The following is a 20,803-nucleotide window of genomic DNA, read 5'->3' as shown; positions in this document are numbered from 1 at the left end:
TTTTCCCACATTTGAAGAATGGATGCCCTTAAATATTTACCTCCTACAGCTCAGTTCAATGGCAAATTAGTATCACATAAGTGTTTCTCAAGAATGTAACTTTACTTATGAATTAAAAAAAATACAGGCAATCACTCCAGTATGGCTTGAAGTATGGGAAAAAAAACTCCAGTAAATTCTAGGCATATTGAGCCAAAGAGAAAAAAAGCTAGAGATAAGAGCACAGGTCTATGTTCTTTTGTGCATAGAAAGTTATGAACTGAAGATCAACACTCTGTATCAATACTGTAACACCATTATGTCACACTAAGTACCCATTTCTTTCATGGCATTACCTTTGTCACATAAAACAAATTACAAAGGCTGATTTGTAATCCAGTCCACATTTAACCTAATCAATCCACAGTAAGTCTTAACTGCAATTCCCCTTTTAATTGCTCCATTATACAATTTATTGTCTCTGACAACAACTATTTTCACACTGTATTTGCTCTTCATGTAGTAGCAGGCATAAGTAGTTACAATGAGATGCTGCTCATTAACTTGGGGAAAATACCCAGCTCTTCCCAATTCTGTCCAATCCTCTCCAAAAGAGGTTTCCTCTGAAGTCCTACAACATATCACTCTTTTCTTTGAAGTGCTAAACATTTTCTCTGCATTTAAAGTGGTCCTAATCCTACAAAGAAGTCGATTCTAGCATTATTTTGAAGCACTAGACCTTAGTAAAGAGCCAGGACACAAGCTGCCTCTCAAAAGCATAATACAATACCTGGAAAGTTTATCAAACATGTTGACAAGCTTCATAGCTTCATATTCTTTTTGTTCTTCTGTCATTTCATCCATTGGATTGGGCATTGGCTCTTCTAAGTGACCAGTGATAAGGTTAATGCTGGAGGTGAAAAAACAACACAGTTTACATTTCTGCAGGAATAGGTATGTTTTCTATCTTCTTAATAGCAGGAAACAGAAAGAACTCACAGAAACCATCAAGACTAAAACTGTCTGAACTGCACACAAAAGGTTTTGTTATAAATAGACAAGGTTCATATTTATACCCTATTTTCTCATGAATCGTGACTGAATCTTTGTGTGGATTCACTGTATTAATGTCTTGTCAGCGCTCAAAAACACACAGGCTGGTAGTTCTTGTTGGAACACAGAGAGGAACAGTTTGAAACAAGGGGAATGATGATGGTAACAACAACGTCATTAGTACTAATCATAAATAGGGAACTGGATGACAGATACATGTCTGAAACTAATTCTGTACAGGCTTGATTTTAAAAATATAGACAGGTTCCAGTTAATTTTCCATTAAATTAGTTAAGTGTTGCCCTTCCATGATCATGATTTTTTGCTCAAACCAAATTAAGTTACTTCACTTTGAGCATTTACAAAGTCAGCTTTATTTTCACTGTTAATACAAAAGAACAGTGATACAGAAATGGTAAGTAACAAAAGCAGAGAAGTAGTTCTAAAGAAAACTTTCAGGGCACATTATCCTTTCAAACATTTTAATCACAGATATTTAACAGCAATACAGAAAATCAGATGCATAAATCAACTGACATTTATCCTGAATGCTTTGTGTAAGCGTTAGCTTTTAACTAAATGGATGTTATAGTGTTACTTATATGCATATAAGTGAATGTCAGGCTTTTGAAAGAAGAGTATAGAGGAAACAGCAAGAAAAAAAATCCTAAAGTGCAGAAATAAAAAGAAACCTCCTGGTTTAGAGTTAATTTCTTAGTGTAGAAGCAATGCAACTCCTAAATCTCATACACTTAATCCTGTCCTTTGTTCATGTACCTTGACAGGAATCTTTCAATAAACCACAAGCACCCACCATGCACCTAATCATGTCTGTGTAATTCAAGGAAAACAGAGTAAAACAGAAGAATAATGTTAACGCTTCAGATGTCCACTATCAACAATTTCAGAACATCTTTAAAATGGCATAAAATCCTAGACGTAATATGACAAACTAAAACTTCTAGCACCCAGTCAATTACAACTAATAAAAATCAACTGAGCTTCTACATGGTCAATGAATTTGTCAATCAAATATATTGCATTCCTGCTGCATGACTTCTATACAAGTTATTTTGCTCCTCCCATATTTACATATGTGGCCTACTTGGTTATTCAGGAAAATTTTAGTACCAGGCAATCTGAAACTCAGTCAAAACCAAAACTAAACCTACTGGTTTTCTCCTTTTTAACTAAAACCTGTTCTGACTAAAACCTTTAGCCTTATCTGACACCATTACTTTCTCCACTACAGAGATATACCCCACAAACTATAGTTAGCAGCTCGGCAAACTTCATGTGAGTTCCTCACAAATCTGGTACAAAACCCATCCTTGCTAAGTTTGCTACTAATTTTTTTTTCCTATCACTTTCTTAAAAATCTCTTTTCACACTTGAAATTTAAGTAGTAATTCAGATCTTATATCATTCTCGTAGTAACTTTTTTCCTCCCCTGCAACCATATCTGACTACATGATGGTCACTATTAGAGGCTGGTTTCTCAATAATTAGACCATGAAATCAGCAGAAGACAGGAATTAACATAAGCAAGTTAAGTTAATATCATTCCAAAACTGGCCTCTCTGAAAAAAGTAAAAAAAAAACCCAAATCCCGTCAAAAGAATCCAAAATGCAACAGGATACGTGATATTGAAAATAATACTATACTTTGGCTTTGCAGATTTGTATTCTTCTGTGTCTGTATCCTCATCATCTGAGTACCAATGATCTCCTCTTCCTCCTGCTAGCAGGCCCCTGGCTGCCAGCAATCCTGCTGCGTTACCATAGCCTGTGTATTTCAACAAGCTATCGACTGCAAAGAGGATACAGAAAATTATTCAGCTGTACTCAGCTACAAAACAAACCCCATAGAATACTACAAGAACTGGGAGTTACAGCAAGAGGTAAATATACCAATTACAGCAAGACCTTATACAAAAGGGAGAATAAAAAGTAATTTTTACCTCTCTCTTTACAAAGAACAAAAAGAAATTCTGCTGCAATTTGCTTTACTCCAAGGTCAACATGTGTCATAAGGCGGACGAGTTTGTTCCTCACTGTTGTGCCAACTTCAGGACGGTTTGAGACATCTCTTAATGGGGGCAGTACCTGACAGCACACAAGAAAGGGAAGAACAGCATAAACTGCATGGAAATATCTTGCAAAACCAATATTTGCAAAAACATATGTAGTCAACAGAAGAAAAAAATTACTCCGTCCTTCAAGAAAAAAAAAAAGGCAATAAAATCAGACAACTATGCCCACATGCATTAATAGTGACTCTTGCTTCTTATTATATTTAAGTTTTCTGGTCTGTCATTTGGGGCAGAAAAATACTGTCTCAGATGCAGACTTTAAAAATACAATTACTAGGAGCACAAATGGGTGTCCCAGGAGAGCTGGTCAACAGGCAGCCATAACCTCATGTTCTCTGTTTCTTCTGTTTTCCTCATGTATCTTGTAAAAGTATTAGAAATACCAGTTTAAGGAAGCTTACACTCTTAAAATGCTCTGTAGTTTATACAGAACAATGATGTGCTTAATGAAAAAGCACGAAAATAAGTATATTGCAAGTTCTACTATTAAATTTCAAAAATGGCCTCTACATAGAGAGGAAACGCATACTTCAACCACAAAACACTTTTAAAAGCTCAAGCTAAATTTCAGAAATATTTTGGAGAAATCATGATTTAACATTTCCTCAAATACACTATTTTCTCATTAGAGGTCATTAATATTGTTAACTTCAACCCTCAAGAAAGGCAGGTAGTGCATGAATGATGCAAACTATCTTGTGCCTCCTTGTGTGGATGCCTTCAGACTCAATACCTATGTACATTTTTTCACATTCAAAGGATATATTATATGATCTGCAAACAAATCCGGGCCATAATATGAAATATTTAATGATCTGAAGACTCGAATAAGAATTATAGATCTTCAATATTTTATTAAGGAATAAAAAAAGTGTGTCACTATAATAAGAAATTGCAAGTCCTTTGTTTTCTAGGTGTCTGATGTAAAGTGTCATGTCCTGTGCAAAATTACAGCACAATTACTAATGAAATTGGACTCACTGGGAACTGATCCTTACATTAACTCTATAGTACTGACTACTTTGGATAAAACGGATCCTTCTTTTTCAAACCAAGTATTCAAACAATTAGCAAAAACATTTTACTTTGTCCCTGCTTACTCCCCACAATGGGGATAGTACCATGACTGCCATTTCCCAGTGTGTTGTAAGAACGGATTAATGTTTTTAGAGTACTCTAATACTAATACAGTGATGAGTGCCATAGGACAGTCCATGAGGAAATCAATCATCCTGTCTTCAGATCACAATTTGAATAGCACACAATAAATAAAGCCCAAGGCCAGAACTTAACAATGAGGGTAATTCAAAATATCAAACATCCAGTCATGCAGTTAGCAACATCCATCCATTCTCTGCACTATATGAGGCAGTGGTCCTGTGGCAGGAGTCAGCATGCAATTATATCCTGACATTGAGATGCTCAGATGTCGTAAAAACATGCAGACAACTTCATTTTCTAGCTTCTGTACACTTGGCTCTGCAACTTTTTTTTTTATATTGGAAGTTAACAGATCAGCAAAGTATCCTAAAAACTAACTGCTGTGAAGAAAAACAAGCAACAAGAATAAGTTTCTTAAATTCCTCAAAACCACTTTTCTGGTATAGATGAAAGAGGCAGAAAATATACGCTCTTCTTAATTTTAAATTCCATTTATGAATTCAGGCACAGCTTTGATCTGGGAGCAGCATCTGGGATGCCACTCAAAAGCCACTGCAGCTTAGGAGAAGAGTAGAAACCAGAGGAGCAATTTCTTTCTTGTGCTCATCTTTTAACTTCTTTCCACTTGACCTCAGGAAAAGCAGCAAAACAAATAGAAAACACCACACTCAACCACCAAGCTACACAGATCCTTCAGCTCTCTAACCCTGGCACAGAAATCATCTTCCCTGTTAAAAGCCACAGTCCATACTGTAATAAAAAGCCCTTATAAGAGACAAAGAGATGAAGTGTGCCTGTGTCCAGGGACACTTTTAGTCTGACAGGACAGCTGATACACACTGGTACACAAGTCTTAATCCAAACAACTCCTTCCTGCTGAAGTAAAACTAAACCTCAAGCAGAACCCATCAAAACACCTGTATTCTCACTTGCCATCACACAGCTCTGCAAAGTCAAATTAACTGCACTGAAATGCTTCTTATTTACTGAATGTAAGGGAACAGACCTTACTGAATTTTTTACCCATCTCATAGGATCCATGGTGACTCACACTGACACAGCTTTACAATATCCCTGATGTTATTATTTAACAGCTCTACAAAATGTATCATAATATCTGTTAATTTACAAGACTGAAAAATTACTTCTATAGCACTGTCCTGCACTGATGTAAAACCTCAAAGTTCATCACCAGCTTCAAATGCAAATTTCGATGAATTTTACTCACCTGAGCTTTGATAAACTTCCTGATATTCCTGTGAGTTCGGCAGCATTCAGTTAATAAACTAAGAACTGGAGTCAGACCTTCTCTGTAGCTGCTTCCCTAAAATAAGGCCAAATACAAATAAAACATTTTAAGAGCAAACTTTTCTTTTCAAATTCTATGAACGCTTCAATAAAGTTTTATATGAGAGCCAAAATATGAACTTTACATAAAAAACCAAATGTTCACCCTCAGACACACAGCAAAGAGCTTCAGATATTCACAGGAATTTGGAGGTATTTCACAGTTTAGTAGGACATCCATATTTGTGCTAAGTACTGGCTGAAAGGTTTATACAGAACTTGATATATGTGCACTTTTTGCCTTAGTGAAAGAGGCCCCTTTTGTGAAAAATCCCTGCAGTCCATACCTTGTCTATTCTCTTCTCCATGAAATCCAGTAAAATCTGAATAGCTCCCATATTCATACCATTGTATTTTATATCTGTTTCCTCTTGGGACGATGGATTAATAAGAACATCCAAGCAAGAAACAGGAACATTGCTTAAGAGGTTGATTGCATTGCTGAAACAGATTTTAAAAATTCATTATTCATTTGGAAGGAACAATTAAAAACAGAGTACAACTCACCATAAACTGCCTGTACAACTGCAATCAAAAAGAGGCCCTACAACTCAAACAATGCTTTATTTTCCCCTCTCTGGGTTTTAAAGAAGGTGGCCTGCATTATCGCCTGAGTTCTGGCTCTTGGAACAAACAAGGAAAAAGAAAGACAAAAAGTTCCAAAAGCAGCAGTGCAGGATTACTTCCAGCCCCCACAGTGTCTCATCCCATGGACAAGGCACAGCTTCCAGCAGCAAGCTACAGCAGCTGATCTTGCAGGACAGCAGGGGGAACTCTCACATTGATTTGCAGTAGTCAGAGTTTTTTCCCTTCTTGAAACTTAAAACATTTTACCATACATCCATATTACCAACATTAGTATGGCAAAACATAATATGGACAACATTTCCTCCTGCTGTAACAGGAGGGCAAAGTGGCCTTTTCTTAGGTCCCCTGAAATATTTTCATTTTTATTTAGTTTGCAATATTTATGAAATACAGAAGGCTTTTAAACATTAAAAAAAGACTCAGGTTTATGTATCAAGCACTACCCTTCAGTAACTGGCAGTGTTCTCAACCTAGGACACAAAGAGGAGCATTTCCAAAGAGCCATTAAATTATTTCAATTAGGTCACAGGGTCCCTCCCTCCTCTTCAACGGAGTAAGGTGGGACTTACTTTGCAAGGATCTCTTGCAGGGTACACATGCCTTGAGTTTGCTATCTACCCTGTTCTCACTGTACAGACTTGGGCTTGTACTGTTCCTGAACACTGGGAGAAATTACGCAGATGCTGCAAAAATTAGAATTCCATCATTATTTACTTGCTGATGTCCAACTAAACTTAAAAATGGATGTATTTAGAAATAGCACAAAACTATTCAGGTTTACCCATGCAGACCTCACAGCTATCAATGAACCAATGAGCACTCATGTTTCAAGGACTGGTGAAGTGCTCAAAGAATGGAGAAATCTTTTCAAACAACTTCATTTAAGACTTTTAATAATATCTACTTAGAAGCTGCCCTCTGTTTCTAAGTTATTAATACAATTCTAACGAAGAATTAGCAAAAGAGAAAGCAAACAATGGCCATCTGACCATAACAGGATTTCTAACAAAATTGCTAGTTCTGGTTTGATCAGACTGGGTGGCTGTTCCACACTGTGCCATCTCCTTTTTGCTCTTTTAGTAATTGAAATTCAGACAACTATTACTTTTGGGAACGCCTGTTCTCTTTGTTTTGTTTCTAAATCCTGCTCAAGATATGCCTTTTATATCACAGAAGTTATTCCTCTCCAATAATTCAGGAATAGTCAGAAACAAAACAGAAGAAATTCAACAAATATTTGATGGCTTCAGGCCTTTCATCAAAAGTTCTCTTTTTACCAGTTTTTTATTAAACAACCAAGTTCCCAAACACCTACAAAATTAATTTTCTGGATCACTGTGCCTGAGCTATTCTTTTCAATAAATGAAGCCCAGCTTTCTGATCTTTGTCACTCCACTGACAGTTTTATTTGTGGCAGAGGAGTGTATGAAATTCTCCAGCTACCAGGAAGTCACTGACTGTGCACAGATATGCACAATAGTGTTTGCATTCCTGCTCCAGGGGGTAGAAATACTGCATATATTACTCTCCCCTTTTTGGCTTCCTACAGATCATTAATCACTGGGACATGACATCCACCCACTCATACTCCCAGCCCCCTCCTGATATGCAAATTCAGAAGCAAAGGCCTATTTAGAGCCAGTGAATGCCTTGATTAAAACCTTGTTAGTGGGCAAAAATGACACTCACTCTAACATGTGGTACTTTAAGTTGTTCATATTCAAACATTAAGCAATGCCGCAACAGAACCACAAGGACAATGCTGGGTACTAAAGCAGTTAAGATATTTTATGGCTAACTTCTGCTTTTTTATTAGAAATAGTCACACTGACAATCAGTACATCGTGGCTCAGGGCATGTGTCCAACACTCACTGTTCACCTAAAATAAATCCTCAACTTACACATTCAAAGCACAGCCATTCAAACTATGTGCTATAACAGGCTGCCAAAACCTTTCACTGAAGCATCTTAGGTTCTGCAGATTTACAAACTTAGGGAAGTGCAAGTAATCAGCAATCTTAAGAAATATATTTGTATCTCCCCGATGCTTCATACAGTTTATTCTGCATTCACAACTGTTTGTATTTCATTTTATTTTAACACAGTTTTCATAATTGCCTTAGTGATAGGCTCCAGGAGGAAAGTGGAGCTGGAAGTTGTGCTCTGCTCTCTGACTCACACCTCATCTCTAGCAATAAAGATTGCACGGCCAGAGTCCAGCACACTGAATGGCCCAAATGATGACACAGGCCTCTCTCTTTTAGCTACATACTGCTAATAACAGTTTACTCATTTCTTAGTGTGGCTCCTATCAGGAATTGAGTTTTGCTTGTCCAAATAGATCGGCGGACTGAAGTTGGAGGAGAACCTCCATTTGAGGATCTGCAGGGGTGTTACTTCTGAGTATAGCTTTTCTATTGCAGAGCTGTGATGAACAGTCTTGGTGGAAAGGTATATTCAATTATTCTTTTATTGCATCCTTGCAGCATTCAAAGACACAACTCAAGTTCAGCAAAAAGGCTGAAATGTTCGAATCGCAGCAGTCAAATCCTGCACGGTGCTCTTGCAGCACATAAATCAAGATCGAATACCATAAGCAATGATGCTATACTTGCATTCTTTACTCTTCAGCTAACTTAACCAGCTACAGTTTGCTAACTGAGGGACAAAGCTGTTTTCTCAGCATAGCAGAAAGACTAATGCAGTACTACACTGAGTGTCTGCCAGAGAAGGGGGAACAGCTGCCTTGATACAAGGCAGTGATGTGTGTCCTCATTTATTTCGTGCTTCCCCCTCTCCGAATTATGGAGAACCTTTGCTTTGACTTGGTGTCTCCATAAGGCCCATGTGGGCAGCACTGCTACAAAAACTCTCCCTTGACACTGAAAAAGCAAGGACAGAAATCACACCAACACTACATCATCTTCACAGCTGCCTGCTTCTATATGTAAAGCCCTTTCTGGATCTCAGCTGCAAGTGTGTGCAAAATCTAAAACCAAAAGGACCTGCATAACTTGCATCCTTTTGCAATAGCACAAGACAATTAAATTTTACAGGGCAATATATTTAACAGTGTGATCAGACTAGTCAGATTTCTGGACAAGGGAACAGATCTTGGGAAGAGTATCAGCTGTATAATAGTTCTTGTAACTCTCTCATAATTGTTGATTTTATCCAGAACTTTTAAATTCTCCCAGCAGTAGGGATTTTATTCCTGCCAGTCCCTCCATTAAAGGAGGCTGAGAGCACAAAGCACCCACCATAAGCAGCAGCAAAGAGAAAACACTAACTGCCCTTCAGGAGCCAGCACTAACTTCAGTCATGGCAACTACTGCAGCAGTATCCTAAATTATTCCAAACTAGTCTGCACCAACTGAGAAGGGCTCTCTTGTAGGATTTTAGAGTTCACCTCCGAAGACTGTTGATCTCTAAGAGCTTTCCAAGACTTTAATCAAGGTCATTTAACACTTTCAAGATTGCTGGGTATGAAAAGCTGTATCCTTCTTCCTAGAGACTGGCTCAGCAGACCTTCTAAAGATCCTACAGTCAGATATGCAGACATCTCTGAAGAAGAAAATGGCAACATTTCAGTGCTGAGGGAAGCTACTGTACTGTCAAGGCCCAGTGAACAGCTGACCTACTTGGTAAAAATAAGGGTGTCATAGAGAAAGAACAGTAACACTAAACAAGACCCACCACCTCACCACAAATAATCTGAATTTTGATTGAATTACTGGCTGCCAATACATAACAGTTGGGTGCAGGACTGAGGAAAAAAAAAACCAAACCACACACCTAAAACTGTGTGATTCAGTCATCTTTGAAAAAAAAAATTACCAAGGAAAATTATTGGTACTTCCAATAAAGCCCATAGAACTATTGGGATAAAATATCAACTTGTTACTTCCACCCCAATCCATCAGAATTGCAAAACTTACATATAGAAGTCTCAAAATGTAGTGTTTCCATTAGTTTCTGTGCAAAACAACAGAAGTTGCATTCCACTTCAATTTTAACTACACTTACAACTTTCATATGTATTTTCATCCTCAGATACACACACATGAACATAAAACCAAAATTTAAAAAAGGTGAGCTTCATTATCAGTGACAGAAGATAATGATCTTGCCAGCCACTGTCTCTCCGGAAAACTGGATATGCTTAAACAATGTTTGAGGAAAACAGCTTTCATTAAAAAAAAATTAACAATATCACCACAAAATAAATTAAGTTTTCATTGTTTCTCAGATTTCTACTTTAGATTTTAGGCAAAGTAATTTCTATTTAGAAAAATCAACCAAACAAAAACCTTTTAACATAGATTAGTTCTGCAATTCTACCAACCTGTGCAACTCTTCAGTTTTTTCTTCAGTAGGGCCCGTGGTTAATAAGCAGTGTCGAAGGATGGCAGCCATGTAACGAAATTGATGAGATTCATTCTATATAAATATAAATTATGAAGATATTTTTTCATTTTGAAGATTGCAAGTAAGGCTTTCAGGTCACTAGAATAATAAAAGTTAAAGATGGAAAATACCTATTAGATCATAACATCCATCCCTATCAATAAAAGGACTGTACCTTTGTTTCACTGAATGCTTAATGCTACATAACTCTCATAAGCTGACTTTTTCAAAAGTCAGGCCTTGTAAAACTCACTGAGGTTTTTCCAATTAAACCAGCCTTCATTAGTAGAAAACCCAGTTACAAGTGTTCGCTCAATTCCATACCACTACTCCTAACACACCACTCTCTTTACTTCCTGTATTTACACCAGGCCACCTCTTCATCCATTTAGATTATGCATGTTCTTCACTTAATTTATCTTCTCCTCATTTAGGCCTTTTGCCAAGTTTCATTCCCTCCACCTAGTCTCTTTTTTCTAATTCCCTGGATACCTTTCCTCCATTCCATTAATAACTTCTCAGCAACCTTACTTGCCCTACCTTTTCCTCTCTCCAAGCAATCCCCCCCTTCCAATCTCCCACCATACAGTAGCCACACAATAGTACACCAGTAACCGCAACCATTTAACTCTGAATCATTGTTCTCACCCTTTTTCAACAGCTCTTCTTGGCACCTGTCATATGTTCTGGAGTGCTTGACCTGGCACAAAGCACCCAATGCATCTTTTGAAGGATCAGCATCAAAATCTGCCAACTGTACCATCTGCAGCTCTTGTCTGGCCTTGCTACTTTGAAACCATCTCCAGTCATTAAATACTGGCGTTTCAAATGGTTCTCTCCACATTAGGATAGATCTTGTTTAACTTTCACCCACATGCCCAACCTCTCTGCTCTCCTTTTATTTTCCATGTGTTCTGCTGTTTGGAATTTCTTCAAATTCTGCATCTTCAGCCCACTTCATTAGCATGCCTTTCACTCCTCCCCCAGATCATTAAAATTACCACTGGAATATTCACTAAGCAGAATGTCACCTAACATATCTGGCTAACAGCTAACAGACACTAAAAAGTTCTTTAATTTAAACATTCTCCACTTTTAGGAATTTCTAGTAAAGAGTTATTATCTAAGCTTTATCTCAAAATGCAAATAAGCTTCTCATTAAAAAAAAAAAAGCTATATGCATTCTTGGGATATTAAGGAGGAAAAGACAGTAAGCTGGGCTTTACATCTCTCCAGATTCAGTATTTTTTAAGAGTAAACCAACTTCCAGGTATCAAGAGGTGAACAGTTTCTTTTTCCAACTTTCCATATAACTGTATTACAGGTTTTTTTACCTCCAGAACAATCACCTGTCTATAAGAAGAATTTGACAAAGTTAAAGATACTTTTAATAAGGGTCTAAGTCAGGAATATAAACAGAAGAAAGAAACTTCACTTTCTTTATATTTCCTTGAAACTCAAATATTAGCTTCTCTGACCCCTCCATAACTTAAATTTCAGGATTTCTTATTCAGCATATCCTTGAGACATTAAAGCAAAGAATAAACTTCCAACTTTGCTCAAGTTTTACATTCCTTAAAGTTATAATTAATATGTGATTTGCTGTTTAGCCCAATGCACTAAAAAGAACAATTATTTGCAAGTTTTAACTAATGTAAAATTTTGATCAGCTTTATATACTACATATTCACCATGTCCAATGGAAAGTAAATAACACTCTTCTAGAGACTATGATGTAGACTAAAAAGAAAGGTTCCCTATATAATTCTCCTGCTTTAGCACAGACTCAGGTTATTGAGAAAAGTTACCCTTGTAATTTCTGTTTATAAGTTTAAGGATGTAACACATAGGAAGCATATTTATCTAAGGAAAAAAAAAAGATCTGACATAACAACAAAAACAAACCAAGATAAACCTTATTCATAAGACATAATAATGGAAGTGTATTTTGTTCTTGTACTTGATCCCATCTAAAAAGATAATGTTGAAGTCCAAAGCTGGTGTTGGGAGGATGGGACAAAGATATTAACAACAGCAGACTCTTTCATCAGAGTTATTTGTTAAAAATGAGAGTTGATGTACTTATCATGCAACAGAGAAGTACTCTCAGCTCTATCTATTGCCCTATTGCCATAGTCCACAAGCTCCAAAGATGCAGCCATCTGGTACACTTACATAAAGAAGTTTTTCCTAGCCAGCTAATTATTAGTGAACAACACTTATTTTATTTTGGAAATCTAAGACTTTTATAAAATAGTATTTTTTGCATTTTTGTATCCGAAAACACACAGTTTAAACTTGCATTAGGCAAGCCAAGCAGTTCTCCCAATACACAGAAAACGTATGAATAAGATTTTCTGCCCAAGTCGTTGCAGGAACAACTTCCTCCTGTGTATCTACCCGCTGGTTCTTGCAGACTAAACAAAATCAACTGAAAAAAGCACCTCAGCTAAGCCTTACCTTGCTGTGGACATTCCAACTGTCAAGTGTTACATTAAATAGAGCCTTTAGTGCCTCAATGGCACAATCTGTCTCTTGCAAAGACAGAGGAAGCCTGTCACGATCTTCTGCTGCCTTATATTCTTCTGTCCATCTTACACTCAGGGAACTCTCCAAAGCCTGAGTCAAAACCTGCACCCCTTGTAGCTCCTGACGCAATTGTGCTCTAATATCTGTATGCAGAAGCGACAAGAGGAAGAGGAGACGCAAATCAAAGCATTTAATGTCATCAACAAGCTGCCGGTCCTTACATTTCTGCAGAAGATTGCAGAGCATTGCTGCAAGATTCAGTTCCAAACTGAGCTTCTGTGCAACTGAACTATTAAAAATTATGTTACAGAGGCATTTTAAGGCTTCTACTATCACAGGAAATTCAGATACTGTCTCCAGTGGATCTTCCACAGTGTCCAGCTTTGCTAGCCTCATAAGGATCTGCATGTTCCTCTTTGTGGTTACAGGCACTAAAACCTTCTTGTCCCTGGAAAGAATCCGGAGGGCCTCCAGGCAGGCAACTTGACATGAAGTTTCTGTGTCTTTTTCAAGGATGTTTAGAATTCCTTCACACAGTTTCTAGGCAAACACAATAAAGAAAAAGGGGACAGTTTTAGTGTCAAAATATTGGTGGCAATAAGAAACTACTTTGCTAAGCTTCCATATAACTTTTGACGTTTTATCTCACTTGACAAACTAGGTATTCCACATCAGCACTTCAAAATATGTACTGTTACCAAAGGCCTCCAGAAAGCACCAAAAGCAGTTTTCCTCATGGACACAATCCAAATACATCAACATTTGCAGAAGCATTAAGCCAAAATGGCAGCTATTACCCACCGCTGCCAGTTACAGTATCAGGATTAAAAACTCCAGAAGAACAACAAAGTTAGAGAGAAGTGAAAGCAAAAACATGTCAAAGTACAAGTCACACCTACAGCACCTGCAGAATTTTAAGTCAAGGCTGTTTCAGTCAGGAGGCTGGGAGAAAAAGAAACCAAAATAACTGCTACTTAACATACAAGGATTAGTACTCCATGTTTGGTAACAGCTGTAATTTATGTGGCCTCTTCAACCTAATCCACAGACTTCTCCCATTTTAAGTATGACTCTAAGAAATAACACCTCTGACACAGAAACACAATGCAGTTTTCCTTGAAGGCAGACGGGAGCAGTTCTACCAAAGCAGCAAAGCTGCTGCTTTATCAACACAGATTGTTCTTGATGTCAAAATAGTTCACAGATTCCTTATACCAACAGGACTGCAGGGGTAAGTAATCACATAAATGCAGCATGGGAAAATACAACACTCCAATAATCTGCAGGTCAGAACCGTAACAGCTGAATTACAGAAGCATTACCTTTTATAAGACAGAAATGGACAATCAATAAATCAAAGGGGAGAAAAGAGAGGCCAGAAGAGATTGCTTGATGTGAGAGGACTCCAGTGGGTTTTTATGCCTTACACTCAAGACAACACAACTACTGATGGGTACTAGTGTCAGAAGTATAGTCACAAAGAAATTCCCAATGCAACAGAAACTGCACTGTACCTTCTAGGACACAGTTTCTCCATGCTCCTCTCCCCCTCAGCTTGGTGTCTTGACCATCAACATGAATAAATTACTGAAGAAGCGAGAGCAGCCACTGAGTGGAAGAGCCCTAATGCAGAAGTCTACTTAGGACCCAAAATTCATATTGTGATCTCAGGCAGTCTGTGTCAAAAAAATCATTACAAAAAGCACAGGAATACTAGTAAAGTATAAAATGGTTCTTGGTGAATGGTCTCTGGAATTCCACTTTCACTATCACCACCATAACGAAAAGGTGAGGAGCACTGAAGCCCATGACCCTGACGCAAAGTTCAAAACAAAGATTCCACTTGGGACATGTAAGCCAGTATTATTACTGTGATGATTTACAATTAAAGTCAAAATTAAAAAAATGAACAAAATCAAGAACAAACATTAAAGCATATCTAGAACAGACACTCCAGAAGAATATGGGAGCAAACAACTCAAGACTTAAACTTGTTTTCTTTTAACTTCAAACAATATTAAAAGAAAATGTGCAAACAAAGTCAAACAGTAGGAACTCACAGTATGATTTCTACGATGCTTGTCCTGGGGTTAAGCCCATCCAAAAGCACCACCTAGACAACCAAGATCTCAACTGCATTTCCACAGCCCTGACTAGACAATCCAGTAAGAGCTTGAAAACAAGGATTGAGCCCCACCTCTTATCACATATGCAACATGAGAAATCTTTTATCAGAATATTAAAGACACTACAGCACTAAAAACCCCACATGTGACCATCTGTACAGGCATATAGGTACTTACTGTGTCTGGAAAAAGACACTTAAGGACAGAGTTCTTCACCATTAACCTAGTGCTGTTCACACAGAACCACACAACTCCCCGATTTAAGCGTGGTATGCTAGACCTGCACCAAATGTTTCTGAAGGTAGCAGCTTTGAAGTGTTTTTTAAAATGCCCAAAACAAAAAATGACCAGTCTAGATCCACAGCCAAATTACCTAGTCACAGCTCAACTTCTTACAAGAGTTCACTTTCTATTGCTGAGAGTTTTGGATACAATTAAGTCTGCTTTGCAAGCCGAAGTGTGGAGTCTGTTTGGTTTTGAGGAATAACACACAACTGAACAGGCAGTTCACAAAACTCCAGAAAAATGCTAGTTTATTCTGTGTTTAAGCACTTTTCAACTAGACTTAGCAGTTATTGTCTTCCTTGTTGGTAACAGCTGCTACAAGGTGGTCTGTAATAATTTATCCAAATTCTGAAACTTATTTGATTACAAAGAGACCAAGCCACTCAAATTCTGACTTAATTTTTTTCCCCATAAGTTTTACCCACCTGCTGTTATGAAAGTGTCACTGGAAAATGTCAAAAGCACTGCAGGAAGGATGCCAAAAGGCAATAACCTCCTGCTGACTTGCTGCGAGAGGTGGAAGCCTAACCTTCCCTCCATACAGTAAATGACATGCAATTTAATTAAAAATATAAAATCATCTCTTGGCTTCAAATCATAGTGAAATGCAGCACCAGAAGAGTCTTAACTCTGAATAGTTGTACTAAAGATAGATATAAAATAGAACTTTTTTTTGTAGAGATTTAGTAGCCTGATTACAACTTAAATGCTGACAAAGGTCTGTAGAGTTAAGACCCAGTGAGCCATCAAGAGTGATTTCAGAGGAAGCAGCAATCAGTTAGGGTATCTGTAACAGTGAACCACTGTTGGCTGACCCCAAGAGCCATCAGCAGCTCAGGAAAAGACAGAGTATCTGATTATAATTGCAGAGCTATCCACGGAAAGATTCACCCTATTTGGAAATTGCCTCAGAGACAATTAAAACCAAATGCCATACAGCACATTTTCTGTTTTGGCCTTGATGGTACAAGGGAAATGATGCACAGAGAGAAGAGAAACAGGAAGAGATGTGACCACAACATTATTATGCTTTTCATTTTCTCTAGGTGGTGCTCTTTCTACCACCCTGTAGGCCATTAGCATGGCATAAACTAAGGGGCACAGATTTCATTTATGTGGTTGGAAATGAAAGCAAGTGAAAATTCAGACAGGAAGGTACCTCCCCCTTTCACAACACATATGATGACTGTTCCAGTTTCAGGGCCTTTGTTTGCTACCCTTTAGGTCACTGCAAGATTTTCACATTTCTTTGTTTGGTGTCCTATCCTTTCAACATCCAGATAATATTTTGACTTTCATCAATCACGCTACAGCAAGCAGTGTTTTTCATATACTTTTCACAGACTCAAGGCAGTTTCTAGTTTTAACATATTTTTATTGTAAAATCCATTCATTTCTCTGAAATGCAAGATTTCTCAGCTTTTGTGCTAATATTAACACAGAACAATGCACACTATTCCTTTTGTCTAGGCTGTAGTATTAAATCTTGTATTAAAACAGGAAGGCCAGAAAAATCCATTTGTCATCTCGTTTTGACAAATAAACTATTAACCTATTTTGATCCTTTATCTTGGCAGTGTAAAGCCACGATGCTAAGAAGCAACACAGCCCAGTAGAAAAAGACCTCTCCTGAGACACGAAACTTGTGTTTTCTCCCTTGCTCAGCCACAGACCTGCTTTGTGACTTTGGGCCAAATACTTCCATTATCTTCCACTATCTTTGTTCACAGGCTGATTAGGCTGGGGGGAGGGGAGGGGATGGAAAGGAGAGCACAACTCTTCAGTTTTTGTGTTTTAATGTCGATTAGGTTTCAAGCTAAGCATCCATGGCAAAGAGAAAGTAAGCCCAAGAATATTTGAAATGTTAGATACAACTTTCATTTCTTTGTAAGTCAAGACAACATTTATACAACACATATCATCAACTGTGCTGAACAGCAGGACAATTAGATAACCTCCCCGAGAAGACTGCGCCAAATTTTTGCTTAGTCTTTGTGGATAGATGTGGGTGTGAAGGTGTATACTTGCATTCCTTGAGGATTCAGCCTGCTTTTGAGTACTTCACTGTTGAGCCTGCACTGACAGCAGGAAGTTGGCTGTTTGACAGGAGCCTGCCAGCTCTGACATGGCACAGCGCCAAGCTGAAGGTTTGAACACGAGAGCAGGACAGTTCTGCACGTGAGGTGAGGAGCACACTGAGCAATCCCTGTTGTCAGAACTGGTGGATTAAACACTTGCTTCAGAGTCACAGAAAGGTTAAATCCTGTGTAGCTGCACTCACAGCAGCCCCTGCTCACCTCACTGGACAAGGAGAGGGAGAACCCTTTTATCTTCTGTAATCCCATAGTGAAAGGATGTTAAAAGGAGAGATGGGTTTGATGAACCTTAAGAGGTTTCAGTAAAAGCTGAAAAAAATGCTGGATGGGAATGGGCAGGACCAGAGAGAATTAGAACAAATGCTCAGTATTAATGCAGGATACTTTGTACTTTTTCCTCTTACAGACTGGTACTCCCTTAAGGGGTTTTGGAGAATTCAGAACAGTAACAACAATAACAAAGATACCATACAGTGTGCCCAGAGGAGAACCTGAGCTTAATATTGTTACAGGACACTCACTAATAGACTTTAAAAGCTTACCCTATATTTACTGGGAGGAGAAAAACTGTGCCTTGGTGGCTGTAGGAACCTTCAGAACTCCCTGAAACATCATAGCATCAACAGAACTAACTTAAGAATGAGGTTCTTCTAAGATTTAGAGTGTGACAGCATCTTGGTCCATCAACATACTTCACTCCTTCCAGAGCTAAAATATGGTACTGTACAGAAACCTAAGAGAATCTCCCCACATCATGAATTTAACTGGTAGAGAAATCCCCACATACATTTGGTACTATTTACCACTAGCTATTTCAACACCTTGAAAACACTCAGTGATGCAAGGGGAAAAGACTGTTTTGGGTGATTTTCTTCCCACTGAATTTTAGATCCACCATGTTCAAATCAAACCCAAACAATAACTCAAGAACACTGGTCTCAAATTCTGAAGACTTCTATTAAGAGACCCAACACAGTAAGCTGGACCAAACAGAGCAGAAACCTGATGCTTCAAGTACTATAAGAGGTGAAGCAGACAGAAAAGTATGGAGCTGAAGAGGAAATAGTTCAGTCATATCAGGTAAGAATATGGCTTGTACGTTATATTCTTACATTGGGCTACTGCTTCCCTTTTTTCCCCTTCCTCTTGCAAACTCAGTGCCTCCATCCAAATTAAAAAGCCCTACTTGCCACCTTGGACAGATTTACTTCATCTGTTATATCACAGCAAATGGTGCCACGACAACTTCCAGCTGTGGAATGCTATGACCAGCCAGGCAATCAGTGCTGAGAGACATATTTCCAGGGCACAAACAGTACTGTAATTTTCTTACCATCTAAAGTCTGTAAACAGCACAAATGTGTTGCTACTCCAGAAGCAGTATTTGGCCCCAACAAAATATAAATAATGGAGAGCAAAGCTATTAAATAAGGATCAAGTGGTCCAAAAACTCCTTCCTTTCTGTATTAGCATGTGAGCCTGAACTGAAGCACCTGCTCTGCCAGAGAGAGGGAGACACTACACCTGACAACTCTCTCCAAGATGACTGCCTGGTCAAGTTAACAGATATCCTTTTTCTGGAGTGGATTCCAGAACAGACCAACTGTTTGTCTCAACCATGCCATGGTGCTGTGAAGTGTTGCAGTTCTGGAGACTCAACTTTTTCCAGCAGAACACAGTCAAAAACTTCTTGACTGCTTGAGACAAATATTTCAGATTTCTAAGCGCTCATTAAACTCCTCAGAAACAACTCCACTGCCTTTATTTCCATCGCTATTCCAGAACACATTTACTTCTGGTTGGCAATTTCTATACTGTTTACACACAGAAACTGAAAACAGGCTTCCATAAATTCATATTTTTTATTAGTATATAACAAGTTAAGAAGGATTGGCACTGACTTGATGTGCCTGGTATCTGAGTGGATCTTAGAGTACAACATAGATTGCCATCTGATTTATATCCAGAACACTCACCACAGATAGGCCAAGGCAGACACATACATCACTAAACAATCAGGACAAATACAAGGACAGCCCACATTACAATCTTGAGGTTTTATCACCCTGTGATGTATTACAGTCCTGTGGCTATGTTCAGATACACAAACTTGATAGCATTACATCTCTTCCTGTCTTCTGGAGCACACAACCTACTTTCCTCCTGGAATTCATTATCACAAATTCACTGCTGATTTAGTTAGGTTACAGCCTAAAACCATCATGTTTTGGTAGTCATATATCACTGCAGAACAATTTACTCAGTCAAATTAACCAGCTTCTAGTCAAGCAATAGTTTTGGCCTTTCTATCTTTTGTATTTTCAGCATGTCACTGGTGTGTATGGGTTGCTTAAAAAAAAAATCCTCATACTGTGTAACTTACATTCACCTCTCCAAACTCATTGTCTTTATTTGGCTTTTGCCAATTTGGCCTCTGCTCTCTTGTCCTTTCCTGTGTTCTGCAGCTGGCAATCAATTTTTCAGACTAGACATTCACTCAAGCACAGCGTAAAAAGGGATGGGAGGGATGGTGAGGGAACAGAGGTAAGCAGCAAGTCCAGATTCCAGGTGAGTTCTTCTACCGATCAGAAGGGACACACAGAGTCCATCACCACATCACTGAGTGTCAGCTTCCAGTAAAGCCATAGATAAAGCAAAGAGGTCTTTGAGTCCTCTGTGTAACAAGGAATTGCAACTGAAGATTATAGTACAAACAACTGATGGGTTTGCAAATGCAAAAGACTGACAGACTTATCATCCCATCCATTTCTACCAGAAAAAAAAAAAAATAACACCTTAAAGTATCTAGATTTAGCATAAGATCATGGAATGAAACAATGTGTGCCCAATTTCAGACAAGCTATCCTTGCAGGAATCTTGCAATTCTGATTTCAAGCTTTGAGTTTATTCCAGAAATAGCAGAAAGATACAGCCTCATTCACTAATGAACGTTTTCTGAATAAATATGCAAATCAGCCCCAAAGCTAATTACACAACAGAAAGAAAGGGGCTTGGTATTACATCTTACACCCTAAAAATAACAACAGGAAAAAAAAATGTCCATGTCCAAGCTTTAAATGCGAGGCTGTGAATGGATCCCAAGGGATGTGCTAAGCCCTACCACACCTGGACAGCTCA

At 38.2% G+C, this 20,803-nt stretch overlaps 1 protein-coding gene across 1 annotated transcript in view; it reads right to left on the bottom strand.

Moving 5' to 3' along the window:
• Positions 1 to 20,803, bottom strand: part of RIC8B (RIC8 guanine nucleotide exchange factor B) — a 33,746-nt gene that overhangs the window by 9,021 nt on the left and 3,922 nt on the right. Inside the window, exons 3-9 of the mRNA XM_030960129.1 lie at positions 13,090 to 13,698; positions 10,568 to 10,662; positions 5,921 to 6,074; positions 5,515 to 5,610; positions 2,994 to 3,138; positions 2,698 to 2,842; positions 770 to 889 (exon numbers count right to left, since the gene is read on the bottom strand). Coding sequence (XP_030815989.1) covers positions 770 to 889; positions 2,698 to 2,842; positions 2,994 to 3,138; positions 5,515 to 5,610; positions 5,921 to 6,074; positions 10,568 to 10,662; positions 13,090 to 13,698 — 1,364 coding nt within the window. The remainder of the gene's footprint in view (positions 1 to 769; positions 890 to 2,697; positions 2,843 to 2,993; positions 3,139 to 5,514; positions 5,611 to 5,920; positions 6,075 to 10,567; positions 10,663 to 13,089; positions 13,699 to 20,803) is intronic.

Source organism: Camarhynchus parvulus, chromosome 1A (genome assembly GCF_901933205.1).
Source record: "Camarhynchus parvulus chromosome 1A, STF_HiC, whole genome shotgun sequence".
In the NCBI taxonomy this organism is placed as follows: Eukaryota; Metazoa; Chordata; class Aves; order Passeriformes; family Thraupidae; genus Camarhynchus; species Camarhynchus parvulus.
This window is presented reverse-complemented; position numbering and strand designations above follow the sequence as displayed.